The sequence below is a fragment of the Loxodonta africana genome, chromosome 2 (genome assembly GCF_030014295.1).
Source record: "Loxodonta africana isolate mLoxAfr1 chromosome 2, mLoxAfr1.hap2, whole genome shotgun sequence".
NCBI classification, from domain to species: domain Eukaryota; kingdom Metazoa; phylum Chordata; class Mammalia; order Proboscidea; family Elephantidae; genus Loxodonta; species Loxodonta africana.
The window spans coordinates 143,040,502-143,065,137 of NC_087343.1; the positions used below are offsets into that span (position 1 = coordinate 143,040,502).

General features: G+C 38.2%; 1 protein-coding gene across 3 annotated transcripts in view; it reads right to left on the reverse strand.

Annotated features, from left to right (window-relative positions):
- COMMD10 (COMM domain containing 10) overlaps window positions 1–24,636 on the reverse strand; it is a 265,137-nt gene that overhangs the window by 217,437 nt on the left and 23,064 nt on the right. For all 3 annotated transcript variants that reach the window (XM_010590508.3, XM_010590514.3, XM_064276099.1), the window contains exons 3-4: window positions 22,606–22,716; window positions 10,962–11,117 (exon numbers count right to left, since the gene is read on the reverse strand). In XM_010590508.3, the coding sequence (XP_010588810.2) occupies window positions 10,962–11,117; window positions 22,606–22,716 (267 nt within the window). The remainder of the gene's footprint in view (window positions 1–10,961; window positions 11,118–22,605; window positions 22,717–24,636) is intronic.

The following is a 24,636-nucleotide window of genomic DNA, read 5'->3' on the forward strand; positions in this document are numbered from 1 at the left end:
CAAAAGCAGTGCTCAGAGGCCAATTTATATCAATAAATGCACACATACAAAAAGAAGAGCCAAAATCAGAGAACTGTCCCTACAACTTGAACAAATAGAAAGTGAGCAACAAAAGAATCCATCAGGCACCAGAAGAAAACAAATAATAAAAATTAGAGCTGAACTAAATGAATTAGAGAACACAAAAACAATTGAAAGAATTAACAAAGCCAAAAGCTGGTTCTTTGAAAAAATTAACAAAATTAATAAACCATTGGCTAGACTGACTAAAGAAATGCAGGAAAGGAAACAAATAACCCAAATAAGAAACGAGAAGGACCACATCACAACAGAACCAAATGAAATTAAAAGAATCATTTCAGATTAGTACGAAAAATTGTACTCTAACAAATTTGAAAACCTAGAAGAAATGGATGAATTCTTGGAAAAACACTACCTACCTAAACTAACACATTCAGAAGTAGAACAACTAAATAGACCCATAACAAAAGAAGAGATTGAAACCGTAATCAAAAAACTTCCAACAAAAAAAAGCCCTGGCCCGGACGACTTCACTGCAGAGTTCTACCAAACTTTCAGAGAAGAGTTAACACCACTACTACTGAAGGTATTTCAAAGCATAGAAAATGATGGCATACTACCCAACTCATTCTATGAAGCCACCGTCTCCCTGATACCAAAACCAGGTAAAGACATTACAAAAAAAGAAAATTATAGACCTATATCCCTCATGAACATAGATGCAAAAATCCTCAACAAAATTCTAGCCAATAGAATCCAACAACACATCAAAAAAATAATTCACCATGATCAAGTGGGATTTATACCAGGTATTAAACCAGCCTTGCATTAAAAAAAAAAAAAAAAAATTTTTTTTATGCGAGGCTGGTTTAATATCAGAAAAAGCATTAATGTAATCCATCACATAAATAAAACAAAAGATAAAAACCACATGATCTTATCAATTGACGCAGAAAAGGCATTTGACAAAGTTCAACACCCATTTATGATAAAAACTCTTACCAAAACAGGAATTGAAGGAAAATTCCTCAACATAATAAAGGGCATCTCTGCAAAGCCAACAGCCAGCATCACTCTAAATGGAGAGAACCTGAAAGCATTTCCCTTGACAACGGGAACCAGACAAGGATGCCCTTTATCACCGCTCTTATTCAACATCGTACTTGAAGTCCTAGCCAGGGCAATTAGGCTAGACAAAGAAATAAAGGGTATCCGGATTGGCAAGGAGGAAGGAAAGTTATCACTATTTGCAGATGACATGATCTTATACACAGAAAACCCTAAGGAATCCTCCAGAAAACTACTGAAACTAATAGAAGAGTTTGGAAGAGTCTCAGGTTATAAAATAAACATACAAAAATCACTTGGATTCCTCTACATCAACAAAAAGAACACCGAAGAGGAAATAACCAAATCAATACCATTCACAGTAGCACCCAAGAAAAGAAAATACTTACGAATAAATCTTACCAAGGATGTAAAAGACCTATACAAAGAAAACTACAAAGCTCTACTACAAGAAATTCAAAAGGACATACTTAAGTGGAAAAACATACCTTGCTCATGGATAGGAAGACTTAACATAGTAAAAATGTCTATTCTACCAAAAGCCATCTATACATATAATGCACTTCTGATCCAAATTCCAATGTCATATTTTAAGCAGATACAGAAACAAATCACCAACTTCATATGGAAGGGAAAGAAGCCCCGGATAAGCAAAGCATTACTGAAAAAGAAGAAGAAATTGGGAGGCCTCACTCTACCTGATTTCAAAACCTATTACACAGCCACAGTAGTCAAAACAGCCTGGTACTGGTACAACAACAGACACATAGACCAATGGAACAGAATTGAGAACCCAGATATAAATCCATCCACGTATGAGCAGCTGATATTTGACAAAGGACCAGTGTCAGTTAATTGGGGAAAAGGTAGTCTTTTTAACAAATGGTGCTGGCATAACTGGATATCCATTTGCAAAAGAATGAAACAGGACCCATACCTCACACCATGCACAAAAACTAACTCCAAGTGGATCAAAGACCTAAACATAAACACTAAAACGATAAAGATCATGGAAGAAAAAATAGGGACAACCTTAGGAGCCCTAATACAAGGCATAAACAGAATACAAAACATTACCAAAAATGATGAAGAGAAACCAGATAACTGGGAGCTCCTAAAAATCAAACACCTATGCTCATCTAAAGACTTCACCAAAAGAGTAAAAAGACCACCTACAGACTGGGAAAGAATTTTCAGCTATGACATCTCTGACCAGCCCCTGATCTCTAAAATCTACATGATTCTGTCAAAACTCAACCACAAAAAGACAAACAACCCAATCAAGAAGTGGGCAAAGGATATGAACACACATTTCACTAAAGAAGATATTCAGGCAGCTAACAGATACATGAGAAAATGCTCTCGATCATTAGCCATTAGAGAAATGCAAATTAAAACTACGATGAGATTCCATCTCACACCAACTAGACTGGCGTTAATCCAAAAAACACAAAATAATAAATGTCGGAGAGGCTGCAGAGAGATTGGAACTCTTATACACTGCTGGTGGGAATGTAAAACGGTACAACCACTTTGGAAATTCATCTGGCGTTATCTTAAACAGTTAGTAATAGAACTACCATACAACCCAGAAATCCCACTCCTCGGAATATACCCTAGAGATACAAGAGCCTTCACACAAACAGATATACGCACACCCATGTTTATTGCAGCTCTGTTTACAATAGCAAAAAGCTTGAGGCAACCAAGGTGTCCATCAACGGATGAATGGGTAAATAAATTGTGGTATATTCACACAATGGAATACTACGCATCGATAAAGAACAGTGACGAATCTCTGAAACATTTCATAACATGGAGGAACCTGGAAGGCATTATGCTGAGCGAAATGAGTCAGAGGCAAAAGGACAAATATTGTATAAGACCACTATTATAAGATCTTGAGAAATAGTAAAAACTGAGAAGAACACATACTTTTTTGGTTACGAAGGGGGGAGGGAGGGAGGGAGAGAGAGGGTTTTTTATTGATTAATCAGTAGATAAGAACTGCTTTGGGTGAAGGGAAAGACAACACTCAATACATGGAAGGTCAGCTCAATTGGACTGGACCAAAAGCAAAGAAGTCCGGGATAAAATGAATGCTTCAAAGGTCAGCGGAGCAGGGGCGGGGGTCTGGGGAACATGGTTTGAGAGGACTTCTAAGTCAATTGGCAAAATAATTCTATTATGAAAACATTCTGCATCCCACTTTGAAATGTGGCATCTGGGGTCTTAAATACTAACAAGTGGCCATCTAAGATGCATCAATTGGCCTCAACCCACCTGGAGCAAAGGAAAATGAAGAACACCAAGGTCACACGACAACTAAGAACCCAAGAGACAGAAACGGCCACATGAACCAGAGACCTATATCATCCTGAGACCAGAAGAACTAGTTGGTGCCCGGCCACAATCGATGACTGCCCTGTCAGGGAGCACAACAGAGAACTCCTGAGGGAACAGGAGATCAGTGGGATGCAGATCCCAAATTCTCAGAAAAAGACCATACTTAATGGCCTGACTGAGACTAGAGGAATCCCGGCGGCCATGCTCCCCAGACCTTCTGTTGACACAGGACAGGAACCATCCCCGAAGACAACTCATCAGACATGAAAGGGACTGGTCAGCGGGTGGGAGAGAGATGCTGATGAAGAGTGAGCTAATTATATCAGGTGGACACTTGAGAGTGTGTTGGCAACTCTTGTCTCGAGGGGGGATGGGAGTATAGAGAGAGAGGGAAGCTGGCAAAATTGTCACGAAAGGAGAGACTGAAAGGGCTGACTCAATTGGGGAAGAGCAAGTGGGAATACGGAGAAAGATGTATGTAAACTTATATGTGACAGACTGATTGGATTTGTAAACGTTCACTTGAAGCTTAATAAAATTTAATAAAAAAAAAAAAATGAAATAAGACCCATACCTCACTCCATGCACAAAAACTAAATCAAAATGGATCAAAGGCCTAAATATAAAATCTAAAACGATAAAGACCATGGAGGAAAAAATAGGGACAACATTAGGAGTGCTAATACATGGCATAGACAGTATATAAAACATTACTAACAATGCAGAAGAAAAACTAGATAACCCGGAGCACCTAAAAATCAAACACCTATGCTTATCCAAAGACTTCACCAAAAGAGTTAAAAGACTACCTACAGACTGGGAAAAAGCTCTTAGCCTATGACATTTCTGATGAGCACCTGATCTCTAAAATCTACATGATACTGCAAAAAGACAACCCAATTAAAAAATGGGCAAAAGATATGAATAGACTTTTCACTGAAGAAGTCATTCAGGTAGCTAACAGATATATGAGGAAATATTCACGATCATTAGTCATTGGAGAAATGCAGATCAAAACTACAATGAGATTTCATCTCACTCCAATAAAAAAAGGCTGGCATTAATTCAAAAAACACAAAATAATAAATGTTGGAGAGGCTGTGGAGAGATTGGAACACTTATACTCTGCTGGTGGGAATGTAAAATGGTACAACCACTTTGGAAATCGATTTTGAGCTTCCTTAAAAAGCTAGAAATAGAACTACCATAACTTGCAGCAATCCCACTCCTTGGAATATATCCTAGAGAAATAAGAGCCTTTACACGAACAGATATATGCACACCCATGTTTATTGCAGCACTGTCTACAACCCCAAAAAGATGGAAGCAACCAAGATGCCCATCAATGGATGAATGGATAAATAAATTATCACATATTCACATAATGGAATACTATGCATCAATAAAGGACAGTGATGAATCTGTGAACTATTTCATTACATGGAGGAACCTGGAAGGCTCAGTGAAATTAGTCAGTTGCAAAAGGACAAATATTGTATAAGACCACTATTGTAAGAACTTGAGAAACAGTTTAAACTGAGAAGAAAACATTCTTTTGTGGTTAGGAGATGGGGGAGGGTGGGAGAGAAGTATTCACTAATTAGATAAAATTAGATAATAGATAAGAATTACTTTAGCTGAAGGGAAAGACAACACACAATACTGGGGAGGTCAGCACAACTGGACTAAACCAAAAGCAAAGAAGCTTCCTGAATAAACTGAATGCTTCGAAGGCCAGCATAGCAGGGGCAGGGGTTTGGGGACCATGGTTTCAGGGGACATCTAAGTCCACTGGCATAATAAAACCTATTAAGAAAACATTCTGCATCCCACTTTGAAGAGTGGAGTCTGGGGTCTTAAACGCTAGCAAGCAGCCATTTAAGATGCATCAATGAGTCTCAACCCACCTGGATCAAAGGAGAATGAAGAACACCAAGGACACAAGGTAATTACGAGCCCAAGAGACAGAAAGGGCCACATGAACCAGAGACTACATCATCCTGAGACCAGAAGAACTAGATGGTGCCTGGCTACAACGGATGACTGCCCTCACAGGGAATACAACAGAGAACCCCTGAGGGAGCAGGAGAGCAGTGGGATGCCGACCCCAAATTCTCATAAAAAGACCAGACTTAATGGTCTGCCTGAGACTAGAAGGACCCTGGTGGTCATGGTCCCCAGACCTTCTGTTGGCCCAGGACAGAAGAACTAGATGGTGCCTGGCTACAACGGATGACTGCCCTCACAGAGAATACAACAGAGAACCCCTGAGGGAGCAGGAGAGCAGTGGGATGCCGACCCCAAATTCTCATAAAAAGACCAGACTTAATGGTCTGCCTGAGACTAGAAGGACCCTGGTGGTCATGGCACCCAGACCTTCTGTTGGCCCAGGACAGGAAACATTCCCAAAGCCAACTCTTCAGGCAGGTACTAAACTGGACAATGGGTTGGAGAGGGATCCTGTTGAGGAGTGAGCTTCTTGGATCAGGTGGACTTGAGACTATGTGGGCATCTCCTGCCTGGAGGGGAGATGAGAGGGTGGAGGGGGTTAGAAGCCGCGAAATGGATATGAAAAGAAAGAGTAGAGGGAGGGAGCGGGCTGTCTCATTAGGGGCAGAGTAATTGGGAGTATGTAGCAAGGTGTATGTAAGTTTTTGTGTGAGAGACTGACTTGATTTGTAAACTTTCACTTAAGCACAATAAAAATTATTTTAAAAAAAAAAAGCTAACAAAAAACAAAAAAAAAAAAACACCATGGCTTGGGTGAGGCATACCTTAGTCCTTAAAGTGACATCTTTGTTTTTTAACACTGAAAGAGGTCTTTTGCAGCAGATTCGCCCAATGCAATAAGTCATTTGATTCCTTGACTGCTGCTTCCATGGACACTGATTGTGGATCCAAGGAAAATTAAATCCTTAACAACTTCAATCTTTTCTTCGTTGCTTACTCATATCACTTACTGGTCCAGTTGTAAGGATTTTTGCTTTCTTTACGTTGAGGAACAATCCATACTGAAGGCTGTGGTCTTTGATCTTCATCAGTTAAGTGCTTCAAATCCCCTTCACTTTCAGCAAGCAAGGTTGTGCCATCTGCGTATCGCAGGTTGTTAATGAGTCTTCCTCCAATCCTGATGCCCTGTTCTTCATATAGTCCAGCTTCTTGGGTTTTTTGCCAAGCATACAGATTGAGTAAGTATGGCGAAGGGATATAATCCTGGCTTACGCCTTTCCTGATTTTAAACGACGCAGTATCCCCTTGTTCTGTTCGAATGACTGCCTGTTGATCTATGTACAGGTTCCTCATGAGCACAATTAAGTGTCCTGGAATTCCCATTTTTCACAATGTTATCCATGATTTGTTATGATCCATACAGTTGAGTGCCTTTGTATAGTCGGTAAAACACAGGTAAACATCTTTCTAGTGTTCTCTACTTTCAGCCAGTATTCATCTGACACCAGTAATGATATCCCTCATTCCAAGTCCTCTTCTGAATCCAGTTTGAACTTCTGGTAGCTCCCTGTCAATGTACTGCTGCAAATGGTTTTGAGTGATCTTCAGGAAGATTTTACCAATATTTGTGATATTAATGATATTGTTCGATAATTTCTGCATTCTGTTGGATCATGCCTTTCTTTGAACTAGCCACAAATATGGATCTCTTCCAGTCAGTTGGCCAGGTAGCTGTCTTCCAAATTTCTTGGTATAGACGAGTGAGCACCTCCACCACTGCATCATTTTGTTGGAACATCTCAATTGGTATTCATCAATTCCTGAAGCCTTGTTTTTCACCAATGCCTTCAGGGCAGCTTGGACTTCCTCCTTCAGTACCATCAGTTTTTTATCATATGCTACTTCCTAATATGGTTGAATGTCGACCAATTCTTTTCGGTACAGTGACTCTGTATTCCTTCCATCTTCCTTTGATGCTTCCTGCATTGTTTAATATTTTTCCTGTGGAATCCTTCAATATTGCAACTTGAGGCTTGAATTTTTTCTTCAGTTCTTTCAGCTTGAAAAATGCTGAATGTGTTCTTCCCTTTTGGATTTCTAACTCTAGGTCTTTGCACATGTCATTTTAATGCTTTACTTTGTCTTCTCGAGATGCCCTTCAAAATCTTCTGTTCAGTTCTTCTACTTCAGCATTTCTTCCTTTCACTTTAGCTATTCCGTGTTCAAGACCAAGTTTCAGAGTCTCTTCTGACATCCGTCTTAGTCTTTCTTCTCTTCCCTGTCTTTTAAATGACCTCTTGCTTTTTTCGTGTGTGTCCTTGATGTCATTCCACAACTCAACTGGTCTTCAGTCATAAGTGTTTAATGGGTCAAATCTATTTTTGAGATGGTTTCTAAATTTGGGTGGGATATAATCAAGGTCATACTTTGCTCTCATAGACCTGCTTTAATTTTCTTTCAGCTTCAACTTGAATGTGCATATGAGCAATTAATGGTCTGTTCTGCAGTCAGCTTCTGGCCTTGTTCTGGCTAATGATGTTGAGCTTTTCCAACATCTCTTACCACAGATGCAATTGACCTGATTCCCATGTATTCCATTCAGCGAGGTCCACGTGTATAGTCATCATTTACGTTGCTGAAAAAACGTATCTGCAATGACTGAGTCACTGGTCTTGCAAAACTGTATCATGAGATCTCTGGCATCATTTTTATCACCAAGGCCATATTTCCCAACTACTGTTCCTTCTTCTTTATTTCCAACTTTCACATTCCAATCACTTGTAATTATCAATGCATCTTGACTGCATGTTTGATCAATTTCAGACAGAAGTTGGTAAAAATCTTCAGTTTCTTCATCTTTGACCTTAGTGGTTGGTGCATAAATATAAATAACAGTCATATTAACTGGTCTTCCTTGTGGGTGAATGGATATTATCCTATCGCTGATAGCACTGTACTTTGGGACAGATCTTGAAATATTCTTTTTATCCCATCTCAGGGAATATGATACAACCATATGAGATACTAGGAAATGAGCCAAACATGTCACAAAACTTCTCAAAAAAATTTTTTTAAAGAGAACTTGGAAAAATAAAGTGAAAGAGTTTCACAAGAAAAACAGTATATTTAAAACCTCATTTCAAGAAGACTTAAATGTGCTATAAGATTTGAATCCACAGGCTTTTGCCCAATAAAAATTAATTGTATTATAAGCACAAAGTATTCTCACTCTGCTTTATGAGCCAGTAAACAATTACTATATTATCAAAGCATTTTAAAGCTATTTTCAAAATAACATAACGTGTTTCAAAAAAACATGCGATTCACATCGTTTGTGGTATTAAATTTGTTTTAGCTTATTTGTAAACTGCTTGTAGGCCAAAATTCCTAGATTCTATTTATCTAGAGCAGGGGGAAGCACACTATGCCCTGTAGACCAAATATGACCTACAACCTGTTGCTGTAAATAATTTTTTATTGAAACTCATGTCCATTCATTTACATATTATCGGTTATTGCTTTCACATTACAAGAGTAGAGTTGAGTAGTTTTAGAAGAGATCGTATGGCCCACAAGACCAAAAATATTTACTATCTGGCCATTTACATAAAAACTTTGCTGATCCCTGATCCATAGCAATAACTGAGCAGACCCCTGGGCATTCCCAGGACTTTTTCAGGGAGTGTATAAAGCCATAATTATTTTCATAGAAATTTTAAAGTATTATTAGTACTATTTAGTGTGCTGACATTTGCACTGATGTAAAAGCAATGATGGATAAAACTCCTTATGCCTTGGCAAAAATAAAGATAGTGGAACCATCAATACTAATGGTCATTATATTCTTCACCCTCACAAATCCAATGTAAAAAAAAAAAAAAAACTATTTTCACTTAACAATGCCCTTGATTGAGCAGTAAAAACCGTTAGTTGCATTAAATTCCCACCCTTGAATACATCTTTTTAATTACCTGTCTGATGAAATAGGAGATACAAGAGAGCACTTTTTCTGCAAACCAAAGTGACATGCTCTCAGAGGATAAGAATTTTTGCAATAGCTGAATTGTAAACTGAATTAGCATACACAAAATTTAACTCAAAATGGATTATAGACCTGAATATAAAACTTAAAATTATAAAACTCTTAAAAAAAACTCTTAGGAGGTAATAAACGAGTAAAGCCTTTGTGACCCTGGGTTACGCAAACCTCTCTTAAATATAACACAAGTGACCAAAGAAAAACTAGATAAATTAGGCTTCATCAAAATTAAAAACTTTCATGCTTCAAAGAACACCATGAAAAAACAGTAAAAAAATCCACAGAACACGAGAAAATGTTTGCAAATCACATATCTGGATAAGGGTATAATATTCAGAATATATAAAGAATGCTTACAACTCAGCAATAAAAAGACAAATAACCTAAAGTAAAGTGGGCAAAGGATCTGAACTGACATTAGTCCAAAGAAGACACAAATGGCCAACAAGCACATGAAAAGACACCCAACAACATTAGCCATTAGGGAAATGCAAGTCAAAGCCACAAGAAGATACACATCACGGCCAGCAGGATGGATATAATTAAAAAATAATAATAAAATAACGAGTGGTGGCAAAGATGTCAAGAAATTGGAAAACTCATTGTCTTCGTTATCTAGTGCTGCTATGACGGAAATACCACAAGTAGATGGCTTTAACAATCAGGGATTTATTCTCTCACAGTCCAGGAGGTTAGAAGTCCAAGTTCAGGGCGCCAGCTCCAGGGGAAGGCTATCCTCTCTCTGTTGGCTCTGGGGAAAGGTCTTTGTCATCAATCTTCCCTTAGTCAAGGAACTTCTCAGCACAGGGAACTAGGGTCCAAAGGACGTACAATGCTCCTGGTGCTTCTTTCTTGGTGGTATGAGGTCCCCATGTCTCTCTGCTCACTTCTCTCTTTTATATCTCAAGAAAGATTGGCTTAAGCCACAACCTAATCTTGTAGATTAAATGCTGCCTCATCAACATAACTGCCTCTAATCTCATCGCATTAACATCAAAGAGATAGGATTTACAACACATAGGAAATCACATTAGATGACAACCCAAAAACCAAACCTGTTGCCATCGAGTCAATTCCAATTCATAGCGATCCTACAGACGACAAAACGGTGGACAATCACACAATACCTAGGAATCATGGCCTAGCCAAGTTGACACACATTTTTGGGCAACACAGTTTAATTCATGACGCTCATCCATTGCTGGTGGGAATGTAAAATGATTCAGCTGCTGTGGAAAACGGTTTGGTGGTTCCTCAAAAGTTAAACATAGGATTACCATGTGACCCAGCAATTCCATCCTAGGTATATAACTCGATGAATTTAAAACAGGTATTCAAACAAATACTTATACCCAAATGTTCACATAAGCACTCTTCACAATAGACAAAGGTGGAAACTGAATAGTCCGTGTATTGTATATACGCTTCTTTTGCCTGACCCTGCCTCTCAGCAAAATATCACCTTAAAAACTCTTCAGATATAATCATTTATGCCATACATTATTGAAAAATACCTTAGGGTTAGTATATTCTATACCTTGTGGGGAGCCAGAATCCTCTGCCTGAACTTTTCAACTGCTTCTTGACCCATTGCAGACCAAGCATTGACAAATGCTTCTCCTTTTTCTTGTCTAAGATGAATGTTCTCTAACTGCTGCTGCAAAGCTGCAGGCTTCACGTTGTGATACACAGCCTATCAAACAGGAAAAAAAAAAAAAATTATATACAGCCCTAATATTCTATACAGAGATTTAGAACTGTTATCAAATATAAAATTATTTTTAAATGATTTAAATTAAAAGAATCTTTCATATTTCTATTGCAGAATTTTTTTTATTGTGCTTTAAGTAAAAGTATACCAATCAAATCAGTCTCATACAAAAACTTACATACACCTTGCTATGTACTCCTAGTTGCTTTCCCCCGATAAGACAGCACACTTCTCCTCTCCCCCCTATATTCCCTGTGTCCATTCAGCCAGTTCCTGTCCCCCTCTGCCTTCTCATCTCGCCTCTACACAGGAGCTGCCTACATAATCTCATGTGTTTACTTGAGCCAAGAAACTCATGCCTCACCAGTATCATTTTCTGTCCTACAGTCCAGTCGAATCTCTGTCTGAGGAACTGGCTTTGTGAAGGATCCAGTCTTGAGCTAAAAGAAGGTCCGGGGATCATGACTTCCAGGCTCCTTCTAGCCTTAGTCAGACCATTAAGTCTGGTCTTTTTATGAGAATTTGAGGTCTGCATCCTACTATTCTCCTGCTCCATCAGGTATTCTCTGTTGTGTTCCCTGTCAGGTCAGTCATCAGTTGTAGCCAGGCACCATTTAGTTCTTCTGGTCTCAGGCTGATGTAGTCTCTGGTTTACGTGGCCCTTTCTGTCTCTTGGGCTCGTAATTACCTTGTGTCCTTGGTGTTCTTCATTCTCCTTTGCTCCAGGCAGGTTGAGACCAATTGATGTATCTTAGATGGCCGCCTGCTAACATTTAAGACCCCAGACACCACTCACCAAAGCGGGAGGGAGAATGTTTTCTTAATACATTTTGTTTTGTCCACTGACCTAGAAGTCCCCGAAACCATGGTCCCCAGACCCCTGCCCCTGTTAGTATGACCTTCAAAGTGTTTGGCTCTATTCAGGAAACTTCTTTGCTTTGGGTTTAGTCCAGTTGTGCTGACCTCTCCTACATTCTGTGTTGACTCTCCCTTCACCTAAAATTGTTCTTGTCTACTATCTAATTAGTAAATACCCCTCTCTCTCCCTCCCACCCTCATAACCAGCGAAGAATATTTTCTTCTCTGTTTAAACTATTTCTTGAGTTCTTATAACAGTGGTCTCATACAATATTTGTCCTTTTGCAACTGACTAATTTCACTCAACACAATGCCTTCCAGGTTCCTCCACGTTATGAGGTATTTCACGGATTCATCGTTGTTCTTTATCGTTGCGTAGTATTCAGTTGTGTGAATATACCATAATTTCTTTATCCATTCATTCAATGAAGGGTATCTTGGTTGCTTTTTGCTATTGTAAACAGTGCTGCAATGAACATGGGTGTGTATATATATATTGCAGAAAATTTTTGTTTACATATAATAATATACATAACCAAGCACTGGAAGATAGAGGATTCAATGGCCTAAATTATTCAGGCTAAATTTTTTTCATGTTTGCCTGAGGTTTAAGTAATCTTAAATCTACTTAATAACTGAAAACATCTTTGCTTTGGCTATGCTAATGGTAAAACTCAACACCAAAGAAAACAAACCCGTTACCATCGAGTCAGTTCCCACTCACAGTGACCCTATAGGACGGAGTAGAACTGCCCGATAGGGTTTCCAGGGAGTGGCTGTAGATTCAAACTGCCGGCCTTCTGGTTAGCAGCCATAGCTCTTAACCACTGCGCCACTAGGGCTCCTGTGTTAATCGTACCCTAATTAAAATTTTATTCATTTATTTCACTTAATAATTTTAGGGAAATACACAATTTTTTTTTTTTTTGAAACCCCGGTGGCATAGTGGTTAACAGCTAAGGCTGCTAAACGAAAGGTCAGCAGTTCAAATCTACCAGATGCTCCTTGGAAACTCTATGGGACAGTTCTACTCTGTCCTATAGGGTCTCTGTGAGTCAGAATCAACTCAAAGGCAATGGGTAATGTGTACACAATTTTTTTTTCCCCCAACTAACAAAATATTTTCAGGAAGCACTTTCTGAAAACTACCTTCATTTACGAAGTTCCTAGTTGGCTACTATCTATACTCTTCCGTATGTAATGTTATTAAAAAAAAATTATAAAGCTTTTTAGCAGTGATACCTGAAGTTCTGTTTATTACACGATTCTGGAACAACTTTCCTATAAACCCATACTACTCTGTCTTTTTCAATTATCCTTTCTTCTTCTGAAGGGCCACCAATGGTCAGAACCATAGTCACCTTTATGATCTGTAAAATAAGGCTGTATGTAGTAGATGCCTGACAATTTGTCCTTCTACTAATTATCTATTCGCCTAGAATGCTCATCAAGCTACAGTACTATTTCAACTTTTGTTTCACACATATTCTACTTAATCAATCAACAGAAATTTACCAAGGATCTATTTTATATTATGTGCTAGGCTACTACAAGATACACACACAAAAAAAATGATCCTGGTACCCCATAAATTCACAATCTAGTTAGGAGACATAAGTAAGACACACAAAATAATGAAAATAACAATGTGCTCTACTATGAAGGCCAAGGATAACAAGAATCCAAACAAGGGGAACTGCATTTACAAGGAAGGGGTCAAGGCTGCAATGGGTGCAGATGTGGCTACATCCGGAGCACAAATAACATACTGAATTTGGATGAGAAAAGGGATGCAAAGGGGCAGCTGAGGAGGAAGAAACAGTATACAAAGGTCCTTTGAGGAGGCGAAGCCAAGATGGCGGAATAGAGACTCTTCCAGCGAGCCCTCTTACAACAAAGACCCAAAAAAACAAGTGAAACGAGTATATTTATGACAAGCTAGGAGCCCTGAACATCAAAGGCAAGCTTAGAAAACAAACTGAGGGGCTGGGGGAGGAAGAGATGGTTCAGAAGTGGAGAGAAGTTACAAGACCTGATTCGCAGGGACCCTTCAGACACCATTCCCAGGAACAGAGCCAGCAGCCTGGTACTGGCGTTAGGCCTCAGATTTCTCAGGGAGAAGCAGACAGCCACACAATCTACTCACACCTCCGAAACCAGGGAATAATGGCACTCTCAGCAAAAGCTAAGTACATGCGTATATTTTACCGTCCCCCCACCCCCCGCTGCCAAGCCAGCTATAGCAGCTGATTTCCCTAGCCTGAGATAGGCCCTGTTGAGCACCTAGAGCCATCCTCCTGGCCTTGGAGAAGGAATAAATTTGCAATTGGAGGAAAAGATAATTTGCCAGCTCTACTAACTGGAGGGGCTCAGGACAGAGGCGGCTCCTGACAGAGGCGGCTCCTGTCCATGCATAAATGGTCCGTGGACTTTGAGTACCTTTTCCCTCTGCATGGACATGTGTGGGCCTATTTCAGAAGAATAGCCCCTTGTTGGCAGACTCCAATCATTTCAGCTGTGCGACAGAAAGGTGGATATTTGATGTTTGACATTGCTTTGCCTATTAAACAGGGTCCTCACCTACCCACATCAGGGGCCTAAAGACTGGTGGCTCCACTCAGGTCACGCAGCCACCTGCAACAGGGGTCCAAGGATAACTGGTACCTCCCAGTCCTTACAACCAAAAACACTGGGTACCCATGGTCCATCTGCAGAACCCACCCATCTGTATGCTGTAGGGAACAGGGACACGCTTTCCTCAGAGACATGTCGGGGACGATTCTCAGCCGCCTCCCTTGTTCAAAGTGTGACTCCCTGCTGCAACCAGATACCAGTACCTATACCAATCATCCCTGCCCCTCTAGGACTGTAGGACAGAGCCTGTACCACACACTTGATGATCAGCTACCTGGACACCTGAGCTGAATTCGTACAAGAAAATTGAATGGACTCCAAGACTGATATGTCTGATAACACTTCTAGCCATCTGGGGACAGGATGTCAGAGCTCCAAAGGCAAAAATAATCAAACTAGCTCACTCAAGCAACCCATTTTGGCATATCAAAACAAAACAAAGCAAGACACTACAACACAGTAAGCAAACATAAAATAAACTAATGCAATAACTTATAGATAGCTCAAAGACAACAGTCAATATCAAGTCACATAAAGAAACAGACCATGATCACCTTAAAAAGCTCTCAAAACAAAGAATCCAGGATCTTCTAAATGAAAGTGCCTTCCTGGAATTACCAGAGCCAGAATACAAAAGATTAATATATAGAACCCTTTAAGACATCAGGAAGGAAATGAGCCAATATGCAGAACAAACCAAGGAACACACAGATAAAGCGATTGAAGAAATTACAAAGATTATTCAGGAACATAATGAAAAATTTAATAAGCTGGAAAAATCCACAGACAGACAGCAATCAGAAATTCAGAAGATTAACAATAAAATTACAGAAGTAGACAACTCAATAGAAAGTCAGAGGAGCAGAACTGAGCAAATGGAAGGAGGAATTTCTGAACTTGAAGACAAAGCACTTGGCACTAATATATTTGAAGAACAGTCAGATAAAAGAATTTGAAAAAATGAAGAATCCTTAAAAATCATGTGGGACTCTATCAAGAGAAATAACCTACGAGTGATTGGAGTACCAGAACAGGGAGGGACAACAGAAAATACAGAGAGAATTGTTGAAGATTTGTTGGCAGAAAACTTCCCTGATATCGTGAAAGATGAGAAGATATCTATCCAAGATGCTCACTGAACTCCACGTACGGTAGATTTTAAAAGAAAGTCACCAAGACATATTATAATCAAACTTGCCAAAACAAAAGATAAAGAGAGAATTTTAAGAGTAACTAGGGATAAACAAAAAGTCACCTACAAAGGACAGTCAATAAGGATAAGCTGAGACTACTAAGAAGAAACCATGCAGACAAGAAGGCAATGGGATGATTTATATAAAAAACTGAAGGAAAAAAATTGCCAGCCAAGAATCTTACATCCAGCAAAACTGTCTCTCAAATATGAAGGTGAAATTAGGACATTTCCAGACAAACACAACTTTAGGGAATTCGTAAAAACCAAACCAAAACTACAAGAAATACTAACGGGAGTTCTTTGGTTGAAAAATCAATAATATCAGCTATCAACCCAAGACAAGATCACTGGGCAGAGCAGTCAGAAGTCAACCCAGACAGGCAAATCACAAAAAATAAATCCAAGGTAAAAAAAACGCTCAAAACAGGGAAACAGCAATGTTATTATGCAAAAGAAGACAACATTAAAACAATAAAGAGGCACTAAGAAATGTAATCATAGATCTTCCATATGGAGAGGAAGATATGGCAATGAAAAGGAGTAAGTTAGGTTTAAATTTAGAAAAATAGGGGTAAATAATAAGGTAATCACAAAGGAGATAAACTATCCTACACATCAAAATAAAATACAAGAAAAAAATTGAGACTCATTGGAAACAAAATCGACAACAACCAATGTGAAGAAAGGACAGTATATAAAGACCATCTACTCAGCACATAAAATTAAGTGGGAAAAAGAAACTGTCAACAACACAAATAAAAAGACATCAAAATGACAGCACTAAATTCATACATATCCCTAATTATGCTGAATGTAAATTGACTAAATGCACCAATGACACACAAAGTGGCAGAATGGATTAAAAAACATGAACCGTCTACATGCTGCCTACACAACACACATCTTAGAGACAAAAACAAACTAAAACCCAACGAATGAAAAAAAATATATCACACAAACAACAATCAAAAAAGAGCAAGAGTGGCAATATTGATTTCTGACAAAATAGACTTTAAAGTTAAATCCATCACAAAGGATAAGGAAGGACACTATATAATGATTAAAGGGACAATATACCAAGAAGATATAACCATACTGAATACTTATGCACCCAATGACAGGGCTGCAAGATACATAAAAACAACTCTATTGGCACTGAAAAGTGAGATAGACAGCTCCACAATAATAGTAGGAGACTTCAACACACCACTTTCGGTGAAGGACAGGACATCCAGAAAGAAGCTCAATAAAGACAGGTTAAGATCTAAACGCCACGATCAACCAATCTGACCTCATAGACATATACAGAACACTCCACCCAAAAGCAGCCAAGTATACTTTCTTTTCTAGTGCACATGGAACATTCCCTAGAATACACCACATATTAGGTCATAAAGCAAGCCTTACCAGAATCCAAAACACTGAAATATTACAAAGCATCTTCTCTGACCATAAGGCCATAAAAGTGGAAATCAATAACAGAAAAAGCAGGGAAAAGAAATCAAACACTTGGAAACTGAACAATACCCTGCTCAAAAAAGACTTGATTATAGAAGACATTAAGGATGGAATAAAGAAATTCATAGAATCCAATGTGAATGAAAACACTATCAGAACCTTTGGGACACAGCGAAAGCAGTGCTCAGAGGTCAGTTTATATCAATAAATGTGCACATCCAAAAAGAAGAAAGGGTCAAAATCAAAGAATTATCCCTACAACTTTAACAAAAAGAAAGAGAACAAGAAAAGAAACACACAGACACCAGAAGAAAATAAACAATAAAAATCAGAGCAGAACTAAATGAAACAGAAAACAGAAAAACAATTGAAAGAATTAACAACACCAAAAGCTGGTTCTTCGTAAAAAAAAAAAAACAACAAAATTGATAAACTATTGACCAAACTGGCAAAAGAAAAACAGGAGAGGAAGCAAATAACCCAAATAGGAAATGAGATGGGCAATATTACAACAGACCCAACTGAAATTAAAAGGATCATATCAGATTACTATGAAATATTGTACTCTAACAAATTTGAAAACCTAGAAGTAGTAGATGAATTCCTAGAAACACACTACCTACCTCAACTAACACAAACAGAGGTAGAATAACTAAACGGATCCATAACAAAAGAAAAGATTGAAAAGGTAATGCAAAAAACTCCCAACAAAAAAAAACCCTGGCCCTGATGGCTTCACTGCAGAATTCTACCAAACTTTCAGAGAAGAGTTAACACCACTACTACCAAAGGTATTTCAGAGCATAGAAAAGGACGCAATACTCCTAAACTCATTCTATGAAGCCAGCATATTCCTGATACCAAAACCAGGTAAAGACACCACTAAAAAAGAAAATTACAAACCTATATCCTTCATGAACTTAGATGCAAAAATCCTCGACAAAATTCTAGCCAATAGAATTCAACAACATATCAAAAAAATAATTCACCATGACCAAGTGGGATTCATACCAGGTATGCAGAGAGTGTTCAACAGTAGAAAAACAATTAATATAATCCATCATATAAATAAAACAAACAAGAATCAGAATTTTATCAATTGGTACAGAAAAGGCATTTGACAAAGTTCTACACCCATTCATGACAAAAACTCTCAGCAAAATAGGAATAGAAGGAAAATTCCTCAACATAATAAAGGGCATTTATACAAAGCCAATAGCCAACATAATCCTAAATGAAGAGAGCCTGAAAGCATTCCCCTTGAGATCGGGAACAAGACAAGGATGCCTCTTATCACCACTCTTATGCAACATTGTGCCTGAGGTCCTAGCCAGAGCAATTAGGCTGGAATAAAGAAATAAAGGGCATACAGTTTGGCAAGAAAGAAGTAAAAGTATCTCTATTTGCAGATGACATGATCTTATACACAGAAAACTCTAAAGAATCCTCCAGAAAACTACTGAAACTAATGGAAGAGTTCAGCAGAGCATCAGGATACAAGATAAACATACAAAAATAAGTTGGATTCCTCTACACCAACAAAAAAACATCAAAGAGGAAAACACCAAATCAATACTATTTACAGTAGCCCCCAAGAAGATAAAATACTTAGGAATAAATCTTACCAGAGATGTAGAAGACTTATACAAAGAAAACTACAAAACACTTCTGCAAGAAACCAAAAGAGACCTTCATAAGTAGAAAAACATTCCTTGCTCATGGATAGGAAGAATTAACATTATAAAAATGTCTATTCTACCAAAAGTGATCTATACATTTAATGCAATTCCGATCCAAATTCCAACGACGTTCTTTAATAAGGTGGAGAAACAAATTACCAACTTGATATGGAAGGGAAAGAGGCCCCAGATATGTAAACCATTACTGAAAAAGAAGAACAAAGTGGGAGGCCTTACTCTACCTGATCTCAGAACCTATTATACTGCCACAGTATCCAAACAGACTGGTACTGGTACAACAGACACACAGACCAATCGAACAGAATTGAGAATCCAGACATAAATCCATCCACATATGAGCAGTTCACATTTAACAAAGGACTCAAATCAGCTAAATGGGGAAAAGACAGTCTTTTTAACAAACGGTGCTGGCATAACTGGATATCCATCTGCAAAAAAATGTTTAAACAAGACCATACCTCACACAAAGCAGAAAAACAAGGTCAAAATGGATCAAAGACCTAAATATAAAATCTAAAATGATAAAGATCATGGAAGAAAAAATAGGGACAACATTAGGAGTCCTAATACATGGCATGAACAGTATACGAAACATTACTAACAATGCAGAAGAAAAACTAGATAACTGAGAGCTCCTAAAAATCAAACACCTATGCTCATCCAAAGACTTCACCAAAACAGTAAAAAGATTACCTACAGACTGTAGAAAGTTTTTAGCTATGACATTTCCAATCAGTGCCTGATCTCTAAAATCTACATGATACTGCAAAAACTCAACTGCAAAAAGACAAATAACCCTATTGAAAAATGGGCAAAAAATATGAACAGACACTTCACTAAAGAAGACATTCAGGTAGCTAACACATATATGAGGAAATGCTCACGATCATTAGCCATTAGAGAAATGCAAATCAAAACTACAATGAGATTCCATCTCACTCCAACAAGGCTGGCATTAATTCAAAAAACACAAAATAATAAATGTTGGAGAGGCTGTGGAGAGATTGGAACACTTACACTCTACTGGTGGGAATGTAAAAGGTACACCCACTTTGGAAATCGATTTGGTGCTTCCTTAAAATGCTAGAAATAGAACTACCATACGATCTAGCAATCCCATTCCTCGGAATATATCCTAGAGAAATAAGAGGCTTTTCATAAACAGATATATGCACACTCATGTTTATTGCAGCACTGTTTACAATAGCAAAAAGATGGCAGCAACCAATAAGCCCATCGACAGATAAATGGATGAATAAATTATCACATATTCACAAAATGGAATACTATGCATCGATAAAGAACAGTGATGAATCTGTGAAACATTTCATAACATGGAGTAATCTGGAAGTCATTATGCTGAGTGAAATTAGTCAGTTGCAAAAGGACAAATATTGTATAAGACCACTATTATAAGAACTTGAGAAATCGTTTAAACAGAGAAGAAAATTTCCTTTGATGGTTACGAGAGTGGGGAGGGAAGGAGGGTGGTAGAGGGGTATTCACTAATTAGATAGTAGATAAGAACTACTTTAGGTGAAGGGAAAGACAACACACAATACAGGCAAGGTCAGCACAACTGAACTAAACCAGAAGCAAAGAAGTTTCCTGAATAAACTGAATGCTTCGAAGGCCAGCATAATAGGGGTGGTGGTTTGCGGACCATGGTTTCAGGGGACATCTAAGCCAATTGGCATAATAAAATCTATTAGGAAAACATTTGGCATCCCAACTTGGAGACTGGCATCTGGGGTCTTAAATGCTAGCAAGTGGCCATCTAAGATACATGAATTGGTCTCAACCCACCTGGACCAAAGAAGAATGAAGAACACCAAGGACACAAGGTAATTACGAGCCCAAGAGACAGAAAGGGCCACATGAACCAGAGACTACATCATCCTGAGACCAGAAGAACTAGATGGTGCCTGGCTATAACCAATGACTGCCCTGTCAGGGGATACAACAGAGAACCCCTGAGGGAGCAGGAGAACAGTGGGATGCAAACCCCAAATTCTCATAAAAAGACCAGACTCAGTGGTCTGACTGAGACTAGAAGGACCCTGGTGGTCATGGCACCCAGACCTTCTGTTGGCCCAGGACAGGAAACATTCCCAAAGCCAACTCTTCAGACAGGTATTGGACTGGACAATGGGTTGGAGAGGGATGCTGGTGAAGAGTGAGCTTCTTGGATCAGGTGGACACTTGAACTATGTGGGCATCTCCTGCCTGGAGGGGAGATGAGAGGGTGGAGGGGGTTAGAAGCTGGCGAAATGGACACAAAAAGAGAGATCAGGGGGAGGGAACAGGCTGTCTGATTAGGTGGAGAGCAATTGGGAGTATGAAGCAAGGTATACATAAGTTTCTGTGTGAGAGACTGACTTGATTTGTAAACTTTGACTTAAGGCATGATGAAAATTAAAAAAAAAAAAAAATTTCTGGGTAGTAAACCAACAAGGTTCTTTATGTTTCTGGGTGGCAAATATGTTTCCAGGTGGTAAGGCTAATGATGAAAATTATAAGAGGCTCAGTATATTGTTTTATTTGTATACTATATAGTCCTAAATCATTTTATTCCTTATTTGCTATGGATAGATTTTACGACTGGAGCAACTCAAATATGTTTTATAAACATGAAAACAGTTCAATTCACAGAGATTATATGTTGTCATATGGAAACCGAAGACACGATTTTGGCTTAACTCATGAACTGGAAACATAAGTTAACGAAGAACATCAGTATTGGAAAGCTGTTTTGCAATGCGTTGTTGCTGTCATCATAACAATCACTGAACGTGGACTATCTTTTCAAGAAGGAAATGAAGTGTTTGGGTCCCCACAAAATGGAAATTTTGAGAGTTTACTTGAACTTGCTGCTAAGTTTGATATATTTTTAGCATGTCACATCTCAAAATATGGTAACACAGGAAAGGGCAACCCATCTTATGTGTCTAAAACATCGCTTGAAGAGTTAATAAACTTAATTAGCGATTAAAAAAAAAAAGTCCTTTGACAACATTTTTCCTAAATGTTTTGCTTATCATTTTTGTCAAATATTCCCCCAAATCATCTCTTATTTATTTCCTTAAATAAAGCTGTTCGTTTTTCCAAGTTATTACACCAAGTAACAATAAATTCAAATCTTTTATAACTGTGTTAAGTCAATGAAGTCTTGATTCACATTGTCAAATATTTCGCTCATGCTATTCAACATTAAGACTGCTTTGTAGAATGCACTGTCACTGTCATCGTTAGGTACCATCAACTCAGCAACCTCATGTGACAGAGCAGAACTGCCCCACAGGGTTTTCTAGGCTGTAATCTTTATGGAAGTAGATCACCAAGTCTTTCTCCTGTGGAGCCACTAAGTAGATTTGAACCACTGACTTTTCAGTTAGCAGCCAAGCACCTAACAGTTTGTGCCAGCAGGGCTCCTTTGTAGAATGTAATAGTGTGAAAACAATCATGTGTACATTCAATTTTTTTTAACTAGGCTGAAATCTTGATTAAAATATACTCAAAGCTTCCAGCTCGCACATTGTTCTAAAAGGCAGAATATAATAGATACCACAATAATACAAATACGTAGTAAGCAATACAGTTAGGAAATTTGGGGCAATAAAAATACCTGTTCCAGAATGAATGATATTGTTTCAAGAACTAGGTGAAGGTCCTGTTTCTCTAGAGAAAATGCAGCTTGAAGTTTTTCTTCCTCTTCTTCACTGAAACTGCTCTCAGCCTACAACCCAAATAGCAATCTATTAGTACATATTCAGGTATTCAAAACTTAGACACTCAACAAAAGATTCATTTATTCATATTTGGAATGAGAATTCAAAGAAAAAAAGTGACTCCATGGAGAAAGAAGAAACTAATGAGCTTGCAAATTTCAATATATGAAAATCATAACAGTTCAATTTCTGAGATTCGCCAAATAAAGTACATTTTAAATAACAATATTTTACATTTTCTGGTTTACAGTAGGTAGAAAAACAGTAAACGCCATAATAAATGGACACTTACAAAAAAATACCAGAAGGCAAAGCTCCAAAATGTTAAGTGATTAACTGTAATTTCTATCTTCATTCATTCAAAACTACTTACTGTCTATTATGCGCTACATAAACAGACAGTTCACACCCTCAAGTATCTTCAGTCTAATCAGAAAGACACATAAAAACAAGTAATTAAACACATAAGTTTCATTTTGATAAGTTCTGCAAAAGTAGAGGTGACTATAAGAGAACATATAGGGCAGGAAACTAACAATTTTCATAATTTTGTTATTTTCCAAAATTTCCACATTAAGCATATATGTATTACTTTTATAAGTTATACATGAGAGAAAGAGGACAGCCATGTGAGATTCTCCAGAAGACTCTCCGTGATCTAAAGATATTGATTTATCAAGTATGAATAACGTTTAAATAAAAAACAAATACTCTATCCACACATACTAAAAGCAACTTTCCCTGCTGCTGCCTCTCCTCACCAGCAAAAAGAAGCAGCTTCAGAAACTTCAAGAGTTCCTGCCTGGATGGCTTAGGACACTGTACAACTGCACAGTTGCTCAAGTGAAGCACCATTAAACTGTAGCTAGCATATTTTTGGTTCTTGGGGGGCTGGACAGAACTCCCAGTTTCATCTACCTGTTTTGTGACTAAGGAAAACATGAACCCAACCTCTAAGGAGGCCCAAATGCCATTCACTTACCTCAAGAGCACTGTTTTGCTCTAAATAGTTCTAGAATTTCTGTGACAATCACACCTCTTCCTAGAAATAGTGAGCTACAGTACTAAATTTTACCAATACTGAGGAATGCATTAACAGTTTTACTTATGTATAATCACTGCACCACATGCTGCATTAAATCCAATGGATATTTACAATTTAACTTACAAATTGGTCAATCTGATTCCTTTTAAGACACATTAAATTAGTACTTAGTGATTGAACATGTAGCACAAAAAGCTACCATATTCCCAGTGTATATAAGAAAGTGAGATGGGAAAAAAAAAAGATGAAACAGACATTCTGGAGATCTTTCTGGAGTATTATACTAATAAAGCAGTTTCGAGTAAAGCAGGACAGAAGAACATTTTTATGCTCCCCTTCATCATCCTCCCGATAGCACAGCATCAGGCACATAGCCTTAAGCTAAGGTGGGACTTGAAACACATGAGCAGAACTGCAAATGTAGAATACAGCTTTAACACAAAGTTCCAAACACATTTTCAGTAACTTGCTCCACATACGATCCAGCAATCCCACTCCTGAGAATATGTCCTAGAAAATAAGAGCTGTCACACAAACAGACATATGCGCACCCACGTTCACTGCACCATTGTTCACGACAGCAGAAAGACTGAAACAACCTAAGAGTGCATCGACAGGTGAATGGATAAACAAATTATGGGACATACACACCATGGAATACTACACAACAATAAAGAACAATGATGAATCAGCAAGACATCTCCCAACATGGATGAATCTGCTGAGTGAAACAGGTCAATCACAAAAGGGCAAATATTGTATGAAACCACTGTTATAAAAACCCAAGAAAAGGTTTATACAAAGAAAAAAAACAAATTTCGATGGTTACAAAAAGTGGGGAGGGAAATCACTAACCAGATAACAGATAAGTGTTAATTTGGTG